At 34.7% G+C, this 13969-nt stretch overlaps 1 protein-coding gene across 1 annotated transcript; it reads left to right on the forward strand.

Annotated features, from left to right (window-relative positions):
• The first annotated feature begins 10797 nt into the window (after nt 1–10797).
• Nucleotides 10798–12135, forward strand: LOC142623692 (DNA-3-methyladenine glycosylase 1-like). Its single transcript, XM_075797137.1, has one exon. It carries the CDS (start codon nt 10818–10820, stop codon nt 11865–11867), a length of 1050 nt encoding a protein of 349 aa, XP_075653252.1. The 5' UTR covers nt 10798–10817; the 3' UTR covers nt 11868–12135.
• Nucleotides 12136–13969: the final 1834 nt, after the last annotated feature.

The following is a 13969-nucleotide window of genomic DNA, read 5'->3' on the forward strand; positions in this document are numbered from 1 at the left end:
AAAAACTTCAACCCAAGAAAGCTGTCCATAAAACTATGAATTTTCGCTCAACAAATTGGCAAAAATGATGTGTGTTTTACTTAAAATGATGCATAAAGAAAAAAAAAATCAACCCAAGAAGACTGTATATAAAACAGTAAATTTTGGCTCAACAAAAATTGACTAAAAAAAAATTTCTAGAAACACAAAGAATGGCACAACATTTTCATAATACCTTTATAACTTTGTTATATTTTACTTTGACTAGTAACAAATTGACATCTTAATAGTTGTGAAAATATTGTGACAATACTGTGACAACAACAAGATATCTTAATATTTTCATAAAAAAATACTATGTTTATAACATTTTCATTACAAATCATAAGTAGTATGTTGTTACAAGTTGTTATTGGTTGACAAAAAAAAATGTCATTGGAAGGTTTAAATTAGAATAACAATTTACTACTTAAGGTTTGTTATGAAAATGTTGTAGATGCAACACTTTTTTTTCATAATACTTTTATTATACCTTTAGTTTTAGTTGTGATTAGTTCCAGTATGATTTTTTATTATTTTATTTTGACATATAAGGAATTAATACATCAACAATTATGAAAATATTGTAACAATTTATTGTATTATTATTTTGGGAGTGTTTGATACATGTATTTTATTATTTAAAAATATATGTAAAAATATATGTAGATAAAAAAAAATATAAAAATATGTATAATATTATTTAAAAATTAAAAATATGCATTTGAATGAGTGTATCAAACACCTCTTTATTATTGTTATATAGTCAAGTGCAGTGCAAGTACAGCAGCGCAAGTAGCGTAAAAAAAAAAAAAAAATAGAGGAAGGCAAAAGTAAGTGTGAGTCTGTGAGACAAACCATTCAATGAGATACCTCAGTGTGAACAGTGGAGAAAGTGGGAATTGAATAAACCAAGGAACTGTAGCGTAATTATTGTAGAGCCGTACCAATTGGCTCTTTTTATATATAGATAATTAATAAGTAAAACTTTGAGGCAGTTCAATGTGTATAAATTCAATCGGTGATCATATCATAATTGTCAACTTAAATTTGTGTTATATATCCACCAAAGTGTTTTAATTTTTTATACCAAACGAATTAATGAGTGCAAAATATTAAGAATCTAATATTAATGAACTATAAAATAAAAAACAAAAAAAAACCAATCACATACACTTAGAGCATGTTTGGTACATTGTAATGATTATTACATAGAAATAGGAATAAGTACTACAAAGAATACATTAAATTGAAGTGTAATAAGTATTACTATTCATTAATTTGGTGACCATTTAGGAATAAAATCCTAAATATGCATCCACAATTTAGTAGAGCATAAAAAGAAGGTGTAATTAAATCATTGTTAAGTCAAATTTTCGGGTTCAAAATAGAGCTAATAATTAACAATAAGGAAAATTTATTTTCTTTCCTTTTGAAGATGTGGCAACTAATGGTTTTTTAGGAAATTTTTTAGAAAAGTTATTACATAAATAAGGTGAAGGAATAGATATTCAGTATTTTTGATAAGGAATAGTTATTCCTCATTTTAAAGAATAGCTATTCATAAGAAATAACTATTCATAAGAAATAACTATTTATAAGAAATAACTATTCATTGTAATAAAAACATAATCAAACAACCATATAGTTATGCCATAAGAATATCTATTACATTACAATGTCTATTACAGTCTACCAAATGTGTTCTTAATAAAAATTATCACACAATAAAGATTATTACATGTTCTACCTTATTAAAAATTAGAAAATAATTATCATAATTAGTATTAAATTTATGTAAGAATTTTAATATGTAATTAATTATGTTTACTTAAAAAAATTTGACTAATTATTTATATTTTTATGATAAAATTTGTGTTTAATTTTAAATTTATCTATACGTATGTGTAGGGATAAAAGGCCCAAGAGTATATATTGGGTCGTGGGCTTTGTCCAAGAACGCTTAGTGGTCTAAGGACAGATAGATGATAAGGAAGACGTAAGAGTCAGAACATCACGAACAAACTATGACTGCGAAGGTTTGGGAAGGTAAGCAAAGCAGAGGTCAGAATGATTGGTCTGCTCTCAAGGGCAACACTTCAAAAGGTTCTACAAATAAGGATAAATATCAGGGAAACATAGGATAAAGGGAAGCTGAAAAATATTTAAGGGAAAGTTGCTACCACTACATTGAATGCTCTGCAGCTAACCCTCTAGCCGCATTAATGTGGAAGTGATACTTGAATAGTGGCCAGCAACCTTATAACTACTCCCAAAGATTTCAAGAAGGTGCTGATGGGATAAGGATCAAAACCGATAACTTGACCTACACGTGGATGGTGGAGATAAAGAAGAGAGGGACATATAATAGAGAAAGAAGCCCCTTAGAGGGGGTGATTTGAGAATAGAGAGAAAAATATTGTAGCACCAAGAACTAGACTTGTAACCAAATTCAAAAGAAACATATATAAAAACTAGTCTCCTCGGACTGTGCCGAAGACGATTTTCTTTAGGCAAAACCAATTTATTTTTGTTTACTTGTCATCTAGGCTCACTATAATTATTATCTAACTCATTAGAACCTAGTTTTCTAGTCCATTCTCTACAAATTCATTGTATTAGGCTCTTTGGGCCTAGATTTTTTTACCTTTTGGTTTTAGGAACCAAATTGCATCCTTACAGTATGCATGTATTACATGCTATTTTTTTAATAAATAATTTGACTAATTATTTATATTTTTATAATAAAAGTTGTGTTTAATTTTAAATGCATCCATGCGTTTGCATGGATTACATGCTAGTTTTACTTAAAACTCAATACATTATACCACACATAATAACATTAATAAAATTTTGAATTTTCAAATGTATATTAGAATTAATTGATCTTCTCAAAAAAAAATTTAATTGAATGTAATTGTGCTCGTTCTTTAATATGTAATATGATGATGTAACATGTTGACACTAGAAGGGTAAAACTTGGATTTTACAAAACATTTTTATAGAATTTAATCTCTATTTTAAAATACTTTTTGGAAATGCAATAATTTTTTTCTTATTCTTCTAAATATAATAGAAAATATATAATTTTTGGCAATTTTTATATGATAAAAAATTAAAATTTAATTTATTTAAAAAAGTAAAGAGAGCTAGTTTTATTAGTTTAGAAAAATTAAAATGAAAACTGAAATTAAAAACAAGAAGCTTTTTGTTAAACAAAAATATCATTTGCACTTAGAATTTTATTTGGACAAAACTCTGCATTTCACGTAACCAAACTTTAATTTTCGAGTACTAAAAATTCATTTGTACTTTATCACTCTAAGCAAAATCTTCTCTCTCTAAATGTAGCGTTCTCTTTCTATCCTCTTTATTCAATGAATGCTAACTTTTTTATTTTTTTGAGAGAGTTTCAACCTATGGCGTCCATTCTTGATGAACGCCTTTTGTCATCAGACCAAGACACCAATTAGTTTTTGGTGTAGGCGAGGATTGAATCCCAAATCTCTTATTCAATCATCAGAGACTTTACCAGTTGAGTTAACTGAAATCCACTAATGGATGCTAACTTAATTTATGAATAAGCCATAGGTGATTCATAGAGTTTTATCAACATTTTAATGCTTTTCTCTGCACCATTATTGCCCAAAATAACAAATAAATGATGGGATGGGCAAAAGCATCAAAACAACATACGTTCAAATCTCTTATTCCACCAATCAGTTTTTGGTGTAGGCGAGGATTAAACCCCAGATCTCTTATTCCACCATCAGAGACTTTACCAATTGAGTTAACTGGAATCCACTAATGGATGCTAACTTAATTTATGAATAAGCCATAGGTGATTCATAGAGTTTTATCAACATTTTAATGCTTTTCTCTGCACCATTATTGCCCAAAATAACAAATAAATGATGGGATGGGCAAAAGCATCAAAACAACATACGTTCAAATCTCAAAAAAACAAAAAAAAAATTCATGTCTAAGATTCAAACTTAATTAGATCACAAAATCCAAATCTCCAAGGTTTGTAAAGCTCTTTCAGACATTTGGAAGTGATAATGTACATTATTAAACTATAAGAGTCAGAGTTGAAAAATATTGGCATGAATACATTGTTGGAGCCTAAAGTTAAGCCAAGAGCAATTTTAGTCCCTTAAATTTAAAGTGATTGGTTTAAGTTCTTCAGATAACATGACCAAACTAAAAATCGATACGTCATCACTCCATAGATACTAAAAGAGATTGTTTTAAGTTTGCTAAGGACTAAAATCAATCACTTTAATTTCGTTGGAGACTAAAAAGCAATTACTTTAAATTTGTTGAGAACTAAAGATAATCACTGTGGGGAGTAAAAGGACCCCCCAAGTGGGCATATGAGCCTTTGGACTGTAGCATGGAGGGCCAACCTGCTCCAGAGTTAAGAATTTGTTAACTCTGCGAATTGGCCCATACGCCGAGGGTCCGAGGATACAGCTGAGGGCGAGCTTCTCCTCGGACAGATCCAAGAGAACTCAGAGCTTCATTATGAAGGTCAAGGCACAACTCCGGAAAGACTAATGGTTAAAGGGGGAAACTCTGAATCTTCGAGGTACACCGGTGTTAGAAAAATACCAAAAGAAAAGGCTGCCACCACCACATTGAAGACTCTGCACCTACCTCCCTGGCCGCCTTAATGGGGAAGTGACCCCTGGACAGTAGAACTGAAACTTCTGGTCACTATTCAAAGGCACTAAGAAAATAAATATCTAGGGGGAGGGGGTTGGAGTAACACGTGGATAAAGCATCAGAAAAAGAAGTATTTAAGGGGGATAAATGCCAGAGAAAGGGGGGTCGGTCGGTAACAAAGAAAGAGGGTTGGAGTAACACGTGGATAAAGCATCAGAAAAAGAAGTATTTAAGGGGGATAAATGCCAGAGAAAGGGGGGTCGGTCGGTAACAAAGAAAGAAATTAAGAATTATAACTTTTAAGAGAGAAAGAGAAATAATACAGAAGTAGTCCTCGGCTTACGTCCAAAAAAGTCTATTTGCAATTATCATTTGTTATTTACAAGTGTTTGTAACTTTTAGCCTGTTATCAAGTTCTCAGTACCTCTAACCTAGATTTCAAGCCCACACTGTACAAATTTTATTGTTTAAGGCTCATTGGGCCTGAGCCCGTAATTGTCTTTGAGTCCAGGTGCAATTGTGCACTAACAATCACTTTAAAATTTCAGGAACGAATATTGTTTACTAATTATATTGGGGACCAACAATATATTTTTTACCAAAAATATTTCCATTGCCGGGATCAAACCTAGATGGGAGAAATTCAAACTCCCAAACTTGTACCAATTACTATAGTTGGGACAAACCCATGATTTCAAGTTAGGGGGGCTGGAGTATAAGTAAACAAGAAAAAAAAGTTAAAAAATTTCAAATAAACATTCATACAGTATTAAAATGGCTTGGGTTGGATTGGGTGGGCTAATGGGGGCTAAGTTTTGGAAGAGAGGTGGCCCAACAAAGAAAAAAGACAAAATATAGTTTTTTTTTATTTTTTTATTTTTTTGGGCTAGGGGGGGTCAAGGCCCTTTCCTGGGCCCATCCTTGACTAAGCCTGACATGGTTAATGCTTAATCAATCAATCACTTTAATTTTTTTGGGGACTAAAAAAGAATTACTTTAAGTTTGTTAGGAACCAAAGATAATCACTTTAAAATTTTAGGAACTAATATTGTTGACCGGTTAAATTAGGGACCAACAATATATTTTTGACCAAAAATATTTCCATGGCCAGGATTAAACCTATATGGGAGAAATTCAAGTCCCAAGATTTGTACAAATTACTATAGTTGGGACAAACATATGATTTCAAGTTAGGGGGCTGGAGTATAAGTAAAAAAATAAAAATAAAAAAAGTTAAAAAATTTCAAATAAACATTTTTATAGTATTAAAATGGCTTGGGTTGGACTGGGCGGGCTAATGGGGGCTAAGTTTTGGAAGAGTGGTGGCCCAACAAGAAAAAAGACAAAATATAGTTAATTTTTTGGGGGCTAAGGTGGTCGGGACCCTCTCTCAGGGTGGTCGATACCGTACCGGTACCGGCCGTACCGGCCGGTACGTACCGTACCGGTCAGTGCACCGGTACCGGTACACTTCTATTTTGTACCGGAAAAAATACCGGCCGTACCGGTCGCGTACCGGCCATACCGGCCAATTTCGGGCAATACCGGCCAATACCGGGCGTACCGGCCGGTACAGAAAAAAACCCTTTTTTTTTTTTTTTAGTTTTGTAATTTTTGAATTTTTGTAAGGACATAATAATAACTTATTTACACTAACTTATTAGTATTATTTGTTTTCTTAGTATGCAATAAACAACTAAGCTTTCTATTTTTTATATTGTGTTTTTTTTTTCCTTTTAATTAATACTAAAGTTCAAAACTATGAATAATTTGTTCTGAATTGAGGTCATATTTTATGATAAACTTTTATATTTACTATAATATAAGTGAAATATTATATGCTTATAACCATGGTTTTAGAGATTTTAGTGTGTGTATAATATATATATATATATATATATATATATATATAAAATAGCGGTAAACCCGAAACGGTACACCGGTATTGACCGGTATCCGAAATATATCGTACCGGTGGCCAAACCGGTACAGCCTCCGGTACGGTATTGACTTCCTTGCCCTCTCTTGGGTCCATCCTTGACTATAATTGACATTGTTAATGCTTAATCATTATTAAAGTTGAAACATTGAGGTATATTCTTAAAATCCAATTATCTTAAACTCTGCTAGAAGGTAAACTCATGTGAACTCTAAACTTGGATGGGAAATTCTCTTGCAAGTATGTATACAGTGCAAATCAGAAAAATAGATTCGATGAGAATGGACTTCTGACCAAGGCAGAGTAAGGAAAGTTATGGAGGCTTAAGATTCATAAGAGGCTCAAGACCCTTTTGTAGAAAATCACATGGGAATTCATTCCAACAAAGATAACTCTAAATTTTGAGATTTCTCATTCAAGACCTTAACTACATAGTTTGTAATGCATTCAACGAATCAATGGAGCATATATTCATTGAGTCCCCTATAGAGTAAATTATATGGGCTATGATGGGCACAATAATCATGACATGTCACTTTAGGAAGAGCAATCTTGGTCATGTTAACATGGCAGCTCACCACCAAAGACTTGGCAGCTTGGTAGAGACGTAAGGAGCTCGTTTCAATCGAGCTCTCTTAATTGGGAAACAACAAAGCCAACTAGCTCTCCACGTGGAAAGGTATTCAAATCCACTTATAACTATTGGGATCCAAAGGCATAGGAAGCAAAGGTTTTAGCACACAGCCTATTTCCACTAGTCCCTTCTTTTGATAAAATAAACTTTGATACAGCTCTAAAAACAATAGTCTAGCAGTGTTTAGTTGAGATTAATAGACTGAAATCATATCCATATGAAATGATCTAGTGTGGATAGATAATCCCGTCATGGCAAAAATCAGCGCAATTTTTCTTGTGAGCTCATAGGAGATTGAGCTTGGCTTCAACCGTTTTTTGTTAAAAGGAGAGCCTCAAATGCATGCCTTCCTATCTAAACATCCACTCGTCCAAACAGAGCTTTGGGAGACTCACAAAAGTAGGACACACTATACAAGTAACACAAAATTTTAGAACTTGTTTGGATAGTTCAAAAACTGAGTGATATCATTCAATTTTCATGATCTATCATTCAAAATTTGTGGGTCTTACAAATGATGTAGTGTTTAGCTTGATTTTGGATATTTGTTTCCATCACTCAAAAACTCGAAAGTTTGAGTTTGGATGATGGAAATCGAAAACACAATTTTGATGTTTTCAGATTATGGATGATGAGTGATAGTGGCAAAATGGTAAAAAAATTAAATTTGTCGGACCTATTCTCCTAACTTGTTACTGTCAAGTAATAGTGCCATACATCTTTCCCTTTTTCTTTCTTTCTTTCTTTCTTCTTCTACTAAGTTCCACCGGCTTCCTCTTTTTTTTTTTTTTTTTTATTATTTTTTTTTTAGCTTTTTCTCTATTTCTTTCTTTCTTCTTCATACCCATTCCACCACCAACAACATTTTTTTTCTTCATTCTTTCTTTCTTCTTCTACTGAGTTCCACCGACTTCCTCTTTGTTAGTGGAGCAAATATCATTAGCCCCTTTAGCAAAGCAGGACACACTATACATAGTGGAGCAAATATAATTATCCCCTTTAGCAAATATCACATGGAAATTCATTCCAACAAAGATAACTCTAACTTTTAGTATAAACTTCTCCAATACTTAAATTAGAATTACTAAACCTAATAACCAAAAAATGATAAAATATTTTAGGGTTTTTCTATCAGTATACCTCAAAGTAGTTATGATTCCTTGTTTATATAGGAGGTGTCTGATCATTATCCCCTTGGTTTACTCCATTTTCCATGGTAGTGGCATGATGGGTGCAGTGGCACATTGAAGGAAGACGAAAATCTCAGGATCTATGCCCACAATAAAAGATTGTTAGTTAGAGCATCCACAACAGTGGAGCTATAATTTTAGCAATTTAACTCCACAAAAAGTTACTTTATCTATTTTACCTACTCACTTTACAAAACATATTGCAGCAGTGGATCTATTTTAGCTTTTAACACAATAAAATAATATAAACATCACAATAAAATAATATTTCTATTACAATAAAATAATATTTCTACTACAATAAAATAATATTTCTACTACAATAAAATAATACATCCCACATAACAAAAAAACACCACAAACCGATCCACCACCACTGCCAACCAACCAAGATCAACCGCCTACAACCATCCAACAACAACTAGCAAGCCAACAACCACCCACAACCACTGCCAAAAATCCAAATTAGCCAAAAACCACCACACAAATCACAGAGAAACCCACACCAACAACCCACACAAATCACAGAGAAAAACCACCATAAACCACCACACCAACACGGCCACAAAGAAACCCACGAAATCCAGCCACGGCCACGCCACGAAATCCGCGGCGCTCTTGAGTTCGATGAAGGCGGTGCCGGTGGAGCTTGGATCGGCAATGAAGCTTGGATTGGCGGTGAGATGGAGGACTGGGCGAGATGGGTTGGCGGCAGGGGACGGTGACGTGGGTGATGAAGATGAGGATCGGCGGTGAAATGGAGGATTGGGTGAGATGGATTGGCGATGAAGATCGACGATCCAGAACAGGTTGGCAGTGAAGATCGACGATCTAGAACAGATCGGCGATGAAGATCGACGATCCAAAACAGATCGGCGGCGAAGCAGAGAGTAGATGAGGGAGAGAAAAAAAAATGAGAAGGAAAAATGAAGAAAGAAGAAAAGCCGGAGAGAGCGAAAAAGAAAGGAAGAGAAAATATTTTTAAATGATAGAAGAGAGAGAAATTTAATAAAATAATATATTTTCTTTTACCTTTGAGCTACAGTGCACATCTAAAGATAGATGTGTACTGTAGCTGGAAGCAAATTTTTTTTTGCTATAGCTCCACTGCTAGAGCATACTTTTTGGTGGTTGAAAAGCTAAAATATACCAATATACCAATATAGCACCACTGCTGTGAGTGCTCTTAGTGGAGCAAATATCATGCACTTTAATTTTAGAAACCATGTCTTTCCATATATAGGTTTTGCATTTGTACCCCTTAAACCTAAGAACCAGAAAGCGATAAAATGTTTTAGGGTTCTTCTATTATACCTTAAAGTGGCTATGGCTCTTGTGTTTCTAATCATTATCCCCTTTATTTACTCCAATTTTCATAGTAGTGACATGACGAGTGCAATGGTATTGAAGGAAGGTGAAAATCTCAGAATTTGTGCCCATAATTAAAGATCGTGGTTTGGTAGAGCGAATGTCATGCACTTCAATTTTAGAAGCCATGTCTTTCCATATATGGGTTTTGCACTTGTACCCTTAAACCCAATAACCAAAAAGCGATAAGATATTTAGGGTTTTACTATCAAATCTTAGAGTGGTTGTGGTTCCCTGTCTATATAAGAGAAGTGTCTAATTATTATACCTTTGATTTAGTCCATTGTCCATAGTAGTGGTATGATGGGTGTAGTGGCATTGAAGGAAGGCAAAAATCTTGGCATATATGCCCACAATAAGAGATTGTTAGTTGGTAAAGCGAATATCATGCACTTCAATTTTAGAAACCATGTATTTCCATGCATGGGGTCTCGCACTTGTACCCTTATTCACTTTACAATGTAAAATGATATCTCCACAAGCTTAAGTTTTCTTTAAACAAGAATGTTTGGACTTTGGACTCATTATTATGACACTATTTTTCACAACTTTGATATAATACGTTACGATTAGAGTACCCACACTTTCATTTAGATTCATCGTTGACATTATTTATTATGTATTAATCATAGATTCTTAATAGGTCATTTTAATAACTATTTAATGATACGACGCTAGCCTTATTGCTATTTTATAAAGTTGTATTGGTTTAATCATCTATACCTTGTGCGTGCCGAGCAAGCTAATCAAGTATTAATCATAGATTCATAATAGGTCATTTATAACTATTTAATGATACGACGCTAGTCTTATTCCTATTTTATAGAGTTGTATTGGTTTAATTATCTATACTCTGTGCGTGCCGAGCAAGCTAATCATGTTCTTAGAAGCTCTAAGAATGTATTAGCCCACTTAAGCCTTACTTTTTTATTCAAATAATAATAATAATAATCGCCCACTTAAGCCTTGGTCTTCGTCCTCCCTCGTTTTAATCTGTAACATGTGTTTGAGACTTGCACGCCAATCCATCCATTGGTCTTCCTCTCCTCTCATTTTCAAATCACCCCTGCTTCCTTGGTCTTATAAATACCCTAATAACCACTCTCTGTCTCTGCCATTGTCACAACACACAACAATGGGTAAGCGAAGTGCAATCCATTCTCAGTCAAACCCAAAGCTTCCTCCTGAAGAACCCACTCCTCAACCTGAAAACCCATCTTCCTCCTCCAAAATCCCCACTCCACCCCGAAAAATCAGAAAACTATCCCCCAAAAACAACAATTCTCAACAGCCAGAGCCAGAGCCAGAGCCACAGGTCCCTAATTCAGAAGACTCTTCCATTACCAAACCTAGCGACCCAACCCCATCTGAGGCTCCTAATACCCTTTTGCCCATTACATCTGTAAACCCATTAACACTCGATGGCGAAATCGATCTTGCCCTGAACCATTTGCGCAGCTCCGACCCACTCCTCACCTCCCTAATCGATTCGTATCGTCGTCCTTCTTTCGAATCTGACCCCTCACCACCATTCTTATCCCTCACCAAAAGCATTCTCTACCAGCAACTCGCTCCCAATGCTGCTAAAGCAATCTACAAACGCTTCGTCTCTCTCTGCGGCAGCGAGTCCGAGGTTGTCCCCGACACTGTGCTGGCACTCGACGCCGCCGAGCTCCGAAAACTCGGAATCTCCGGTCGGAAAGCGACTTACCTTCATGACTTAGCGAACAAGTACAAAGATGGGGTTTTGTCGGACTCTTCGATTCTCGAAATGGACGATGAATCGCTGGTTACAAAGCTAACGTTGGTGAAGGGAATTGGGGTTTGGTCGGTGCACATGTTTATGATTTTCTCGTTGCATAAACCGGATGTTTTACCGGTTGGAGATCTTGGAGTGAGGAAAGGCGTGCAGCGTTTGTATGGGCTAAAAGAGTTGCCATTGCCTTTGCAGATGGAGGAGATTTGTGAGAAGTGGAAGCCTTATAGGTCTGTTGGGTCTTGGTATATGTGGAGGCTTATGGAAGCCAAAGGGGTTGTTGATTCTGCGTAATGTACCTTTCTTCTTGTACTATCTTAGTTTCTTTTGTTCTTGTACCATCTGATCAGTTTCTTTTTACTCTTTCTTGTTTATGAAAAAACCAAAAAGAAGTTAGTTTTTCTTGTTTTTTTGGTTGTACATATTGGGCGCTTCACATGTTTGTACAAGGCATACTCTTTGCTAGTTGCTAATAACATAGGTAAGGCTTGGTAGTTAGTAGTATTGTTGTTGGGTTTCTATCGTGTAGTTAGATTGTTAGAAACTGTCTTGCTTTTACCAAATACGTGCTAGAAGGGTTGGTGGCATGTGGATTGTGGAATGCCTAATGGATTCACATAATTGGTATCTCTATCTCTTATAACGTGGCTAGGAGTTGTAAAATTTGGGTTTGAACATGTAGTTCTGTAATTAAACAAATTGATTGTTAGTACTTGGTCAATCTTCGGCCAAAGCATGAATAAGGACTCTAGAGCTTTAACAATAGCAATAATTACTTATGCAACAGATATTTGCGTCCTCCATTTCATAGCGTGAGTCCTGTAACTATGGCTGTCTGGAACCTATGTTCTGTGAAAGGGAGGATAGCCATATCTGCATGATGAGATACCTTCTCGATTGAAAGTAAGATTCCAAGCTGAAACAAACAACGTAGTTAACTAAGTCAGTCTCTGTGTGCAGTATTTGGGCTTAATCCTTCTACAGTTCTACCGCATTATTACACTGATGATCCAATATATATATAGATGGAGGGCATCATTAACCTTTACCTATAGCTATCGTTCAATTTAGCGATCGGGGGGGTTTGGTGGAGGTGGTGTTCTTGTTCCGGTATATTGAGCTCTGTTTGGAGTTGATTTTGAGCCCTTCGTGAAAACCATCTAACATAAAATTATGGGAAAATATTCTTTTACATTCTAATGGTAGACACAAAAAGTGGCAAATGTTGTATATATTTGCAAAAAGTGTACAATATAATCATATAAAGGTCCTAAAATTATATCAAATTATGACAACTAATTTTTGAATATCTAATTGTGCATCTACCTATCAAAAAAAAAAAAATCTAATTGTGCATCAATCAGAAGCCACATCCTGTAAACGCTGCATAAGCAAGAGAAAGTAACTGACATGCATTCAGTTCAGTGGGCAGAGCAAGCATACAATTGACATCAAAGTGATCCCATTGTGCGTTCTATAATGCAAGAGAAAATAGATTAGCATTGTATCTCATTGAAAGAATGGCACTCATAATTATACTAAACAATTTCACCACACTGTAATGTGTTCTGCTATTACTTACCGAGGGGGAAAATAAACAAAAGGTTTTAACAACAAATTAGTTTCTGTTTTCTATTTAGAAAGTGAATGATGCTTGATATCACTTGGGGGTAATCTTTTCCTTACCTCTCTCTCTCTCTCTCTCTCTCTCTCTCTCTCTCTCTCTTTTGAGTTAATCGAAGAAACTGAAACATGTAAATTGTTGGCTTACTTCCTCCATTTCTTATTTTTGTTGGTCCTCTTTTCAACCATAGTAGTACTCCTTAAAAAGTTAATGGACATAATCTTAAAGTTTTTAAGATTGTGGGATTTGCTAGATCATTGGGCATAATTTCTGGAGTCTTGGCAAAGTTTTGGGCTCTAAAGGATGGTCTCATCCTAGCTTGTCAACTTCGGATTTCCTCCATATGTGTAGAGCTTGATGCCAAGTTTATTGTTTTACTTCTTACTAATTACTCGATAAATAATCTTATGTTGAAGCCTCTACCTGATTATTGCAGGACCCTATTGAAGAAATTCCATAGATCATTTATCCAACACATTTTCAAGGAGGCGAACCAATGTGTTGATCCATTAGCTAAGTTTGGAGCCACCCTATCTTCTGACTATATTAATTTTGTTAACCCACTGCTTGTGGTGGAGGACTTGTTGGCTTTTAACAAAGCCGAATGCTTTTTTTTTTGTAATAGACTTATGGGTCTGGTTAATGTGTGCCCTAAGGGCACATATTAAGCTATTCATTTTTAGAAAAATTTTATGGGTAAAACTTTTTCAATTCCTGATAAAACATTTTTCAAAAATAGTATACTATTGTGTGCCCTTAAAACACACGTTAG

Source organism: Castanea sativa, chromosome 2 (genome assembly GCF_040712315.1).
Source record: "Castanea sativa cultivar Marrone di Chiusa Pesio chromosome 2, ASM4071231v1".
NCBI classification, from domain to species: Eukaryota; Viridiplantae; Streptophyta; class Magnoliopsida; order Fagales; family Fagaceae; genus Castanea; species Castanea sativa.

What these genes read in the sequence shown, in the direction of transcription:
- LOC142623692 (XM_075797137.1), top strand. Translation starts at nt 10,818, where the DNA reads ATGTGTTTGAGACTTGCACGCCAATCCATCCATTGGTCTTCCTCTCCT.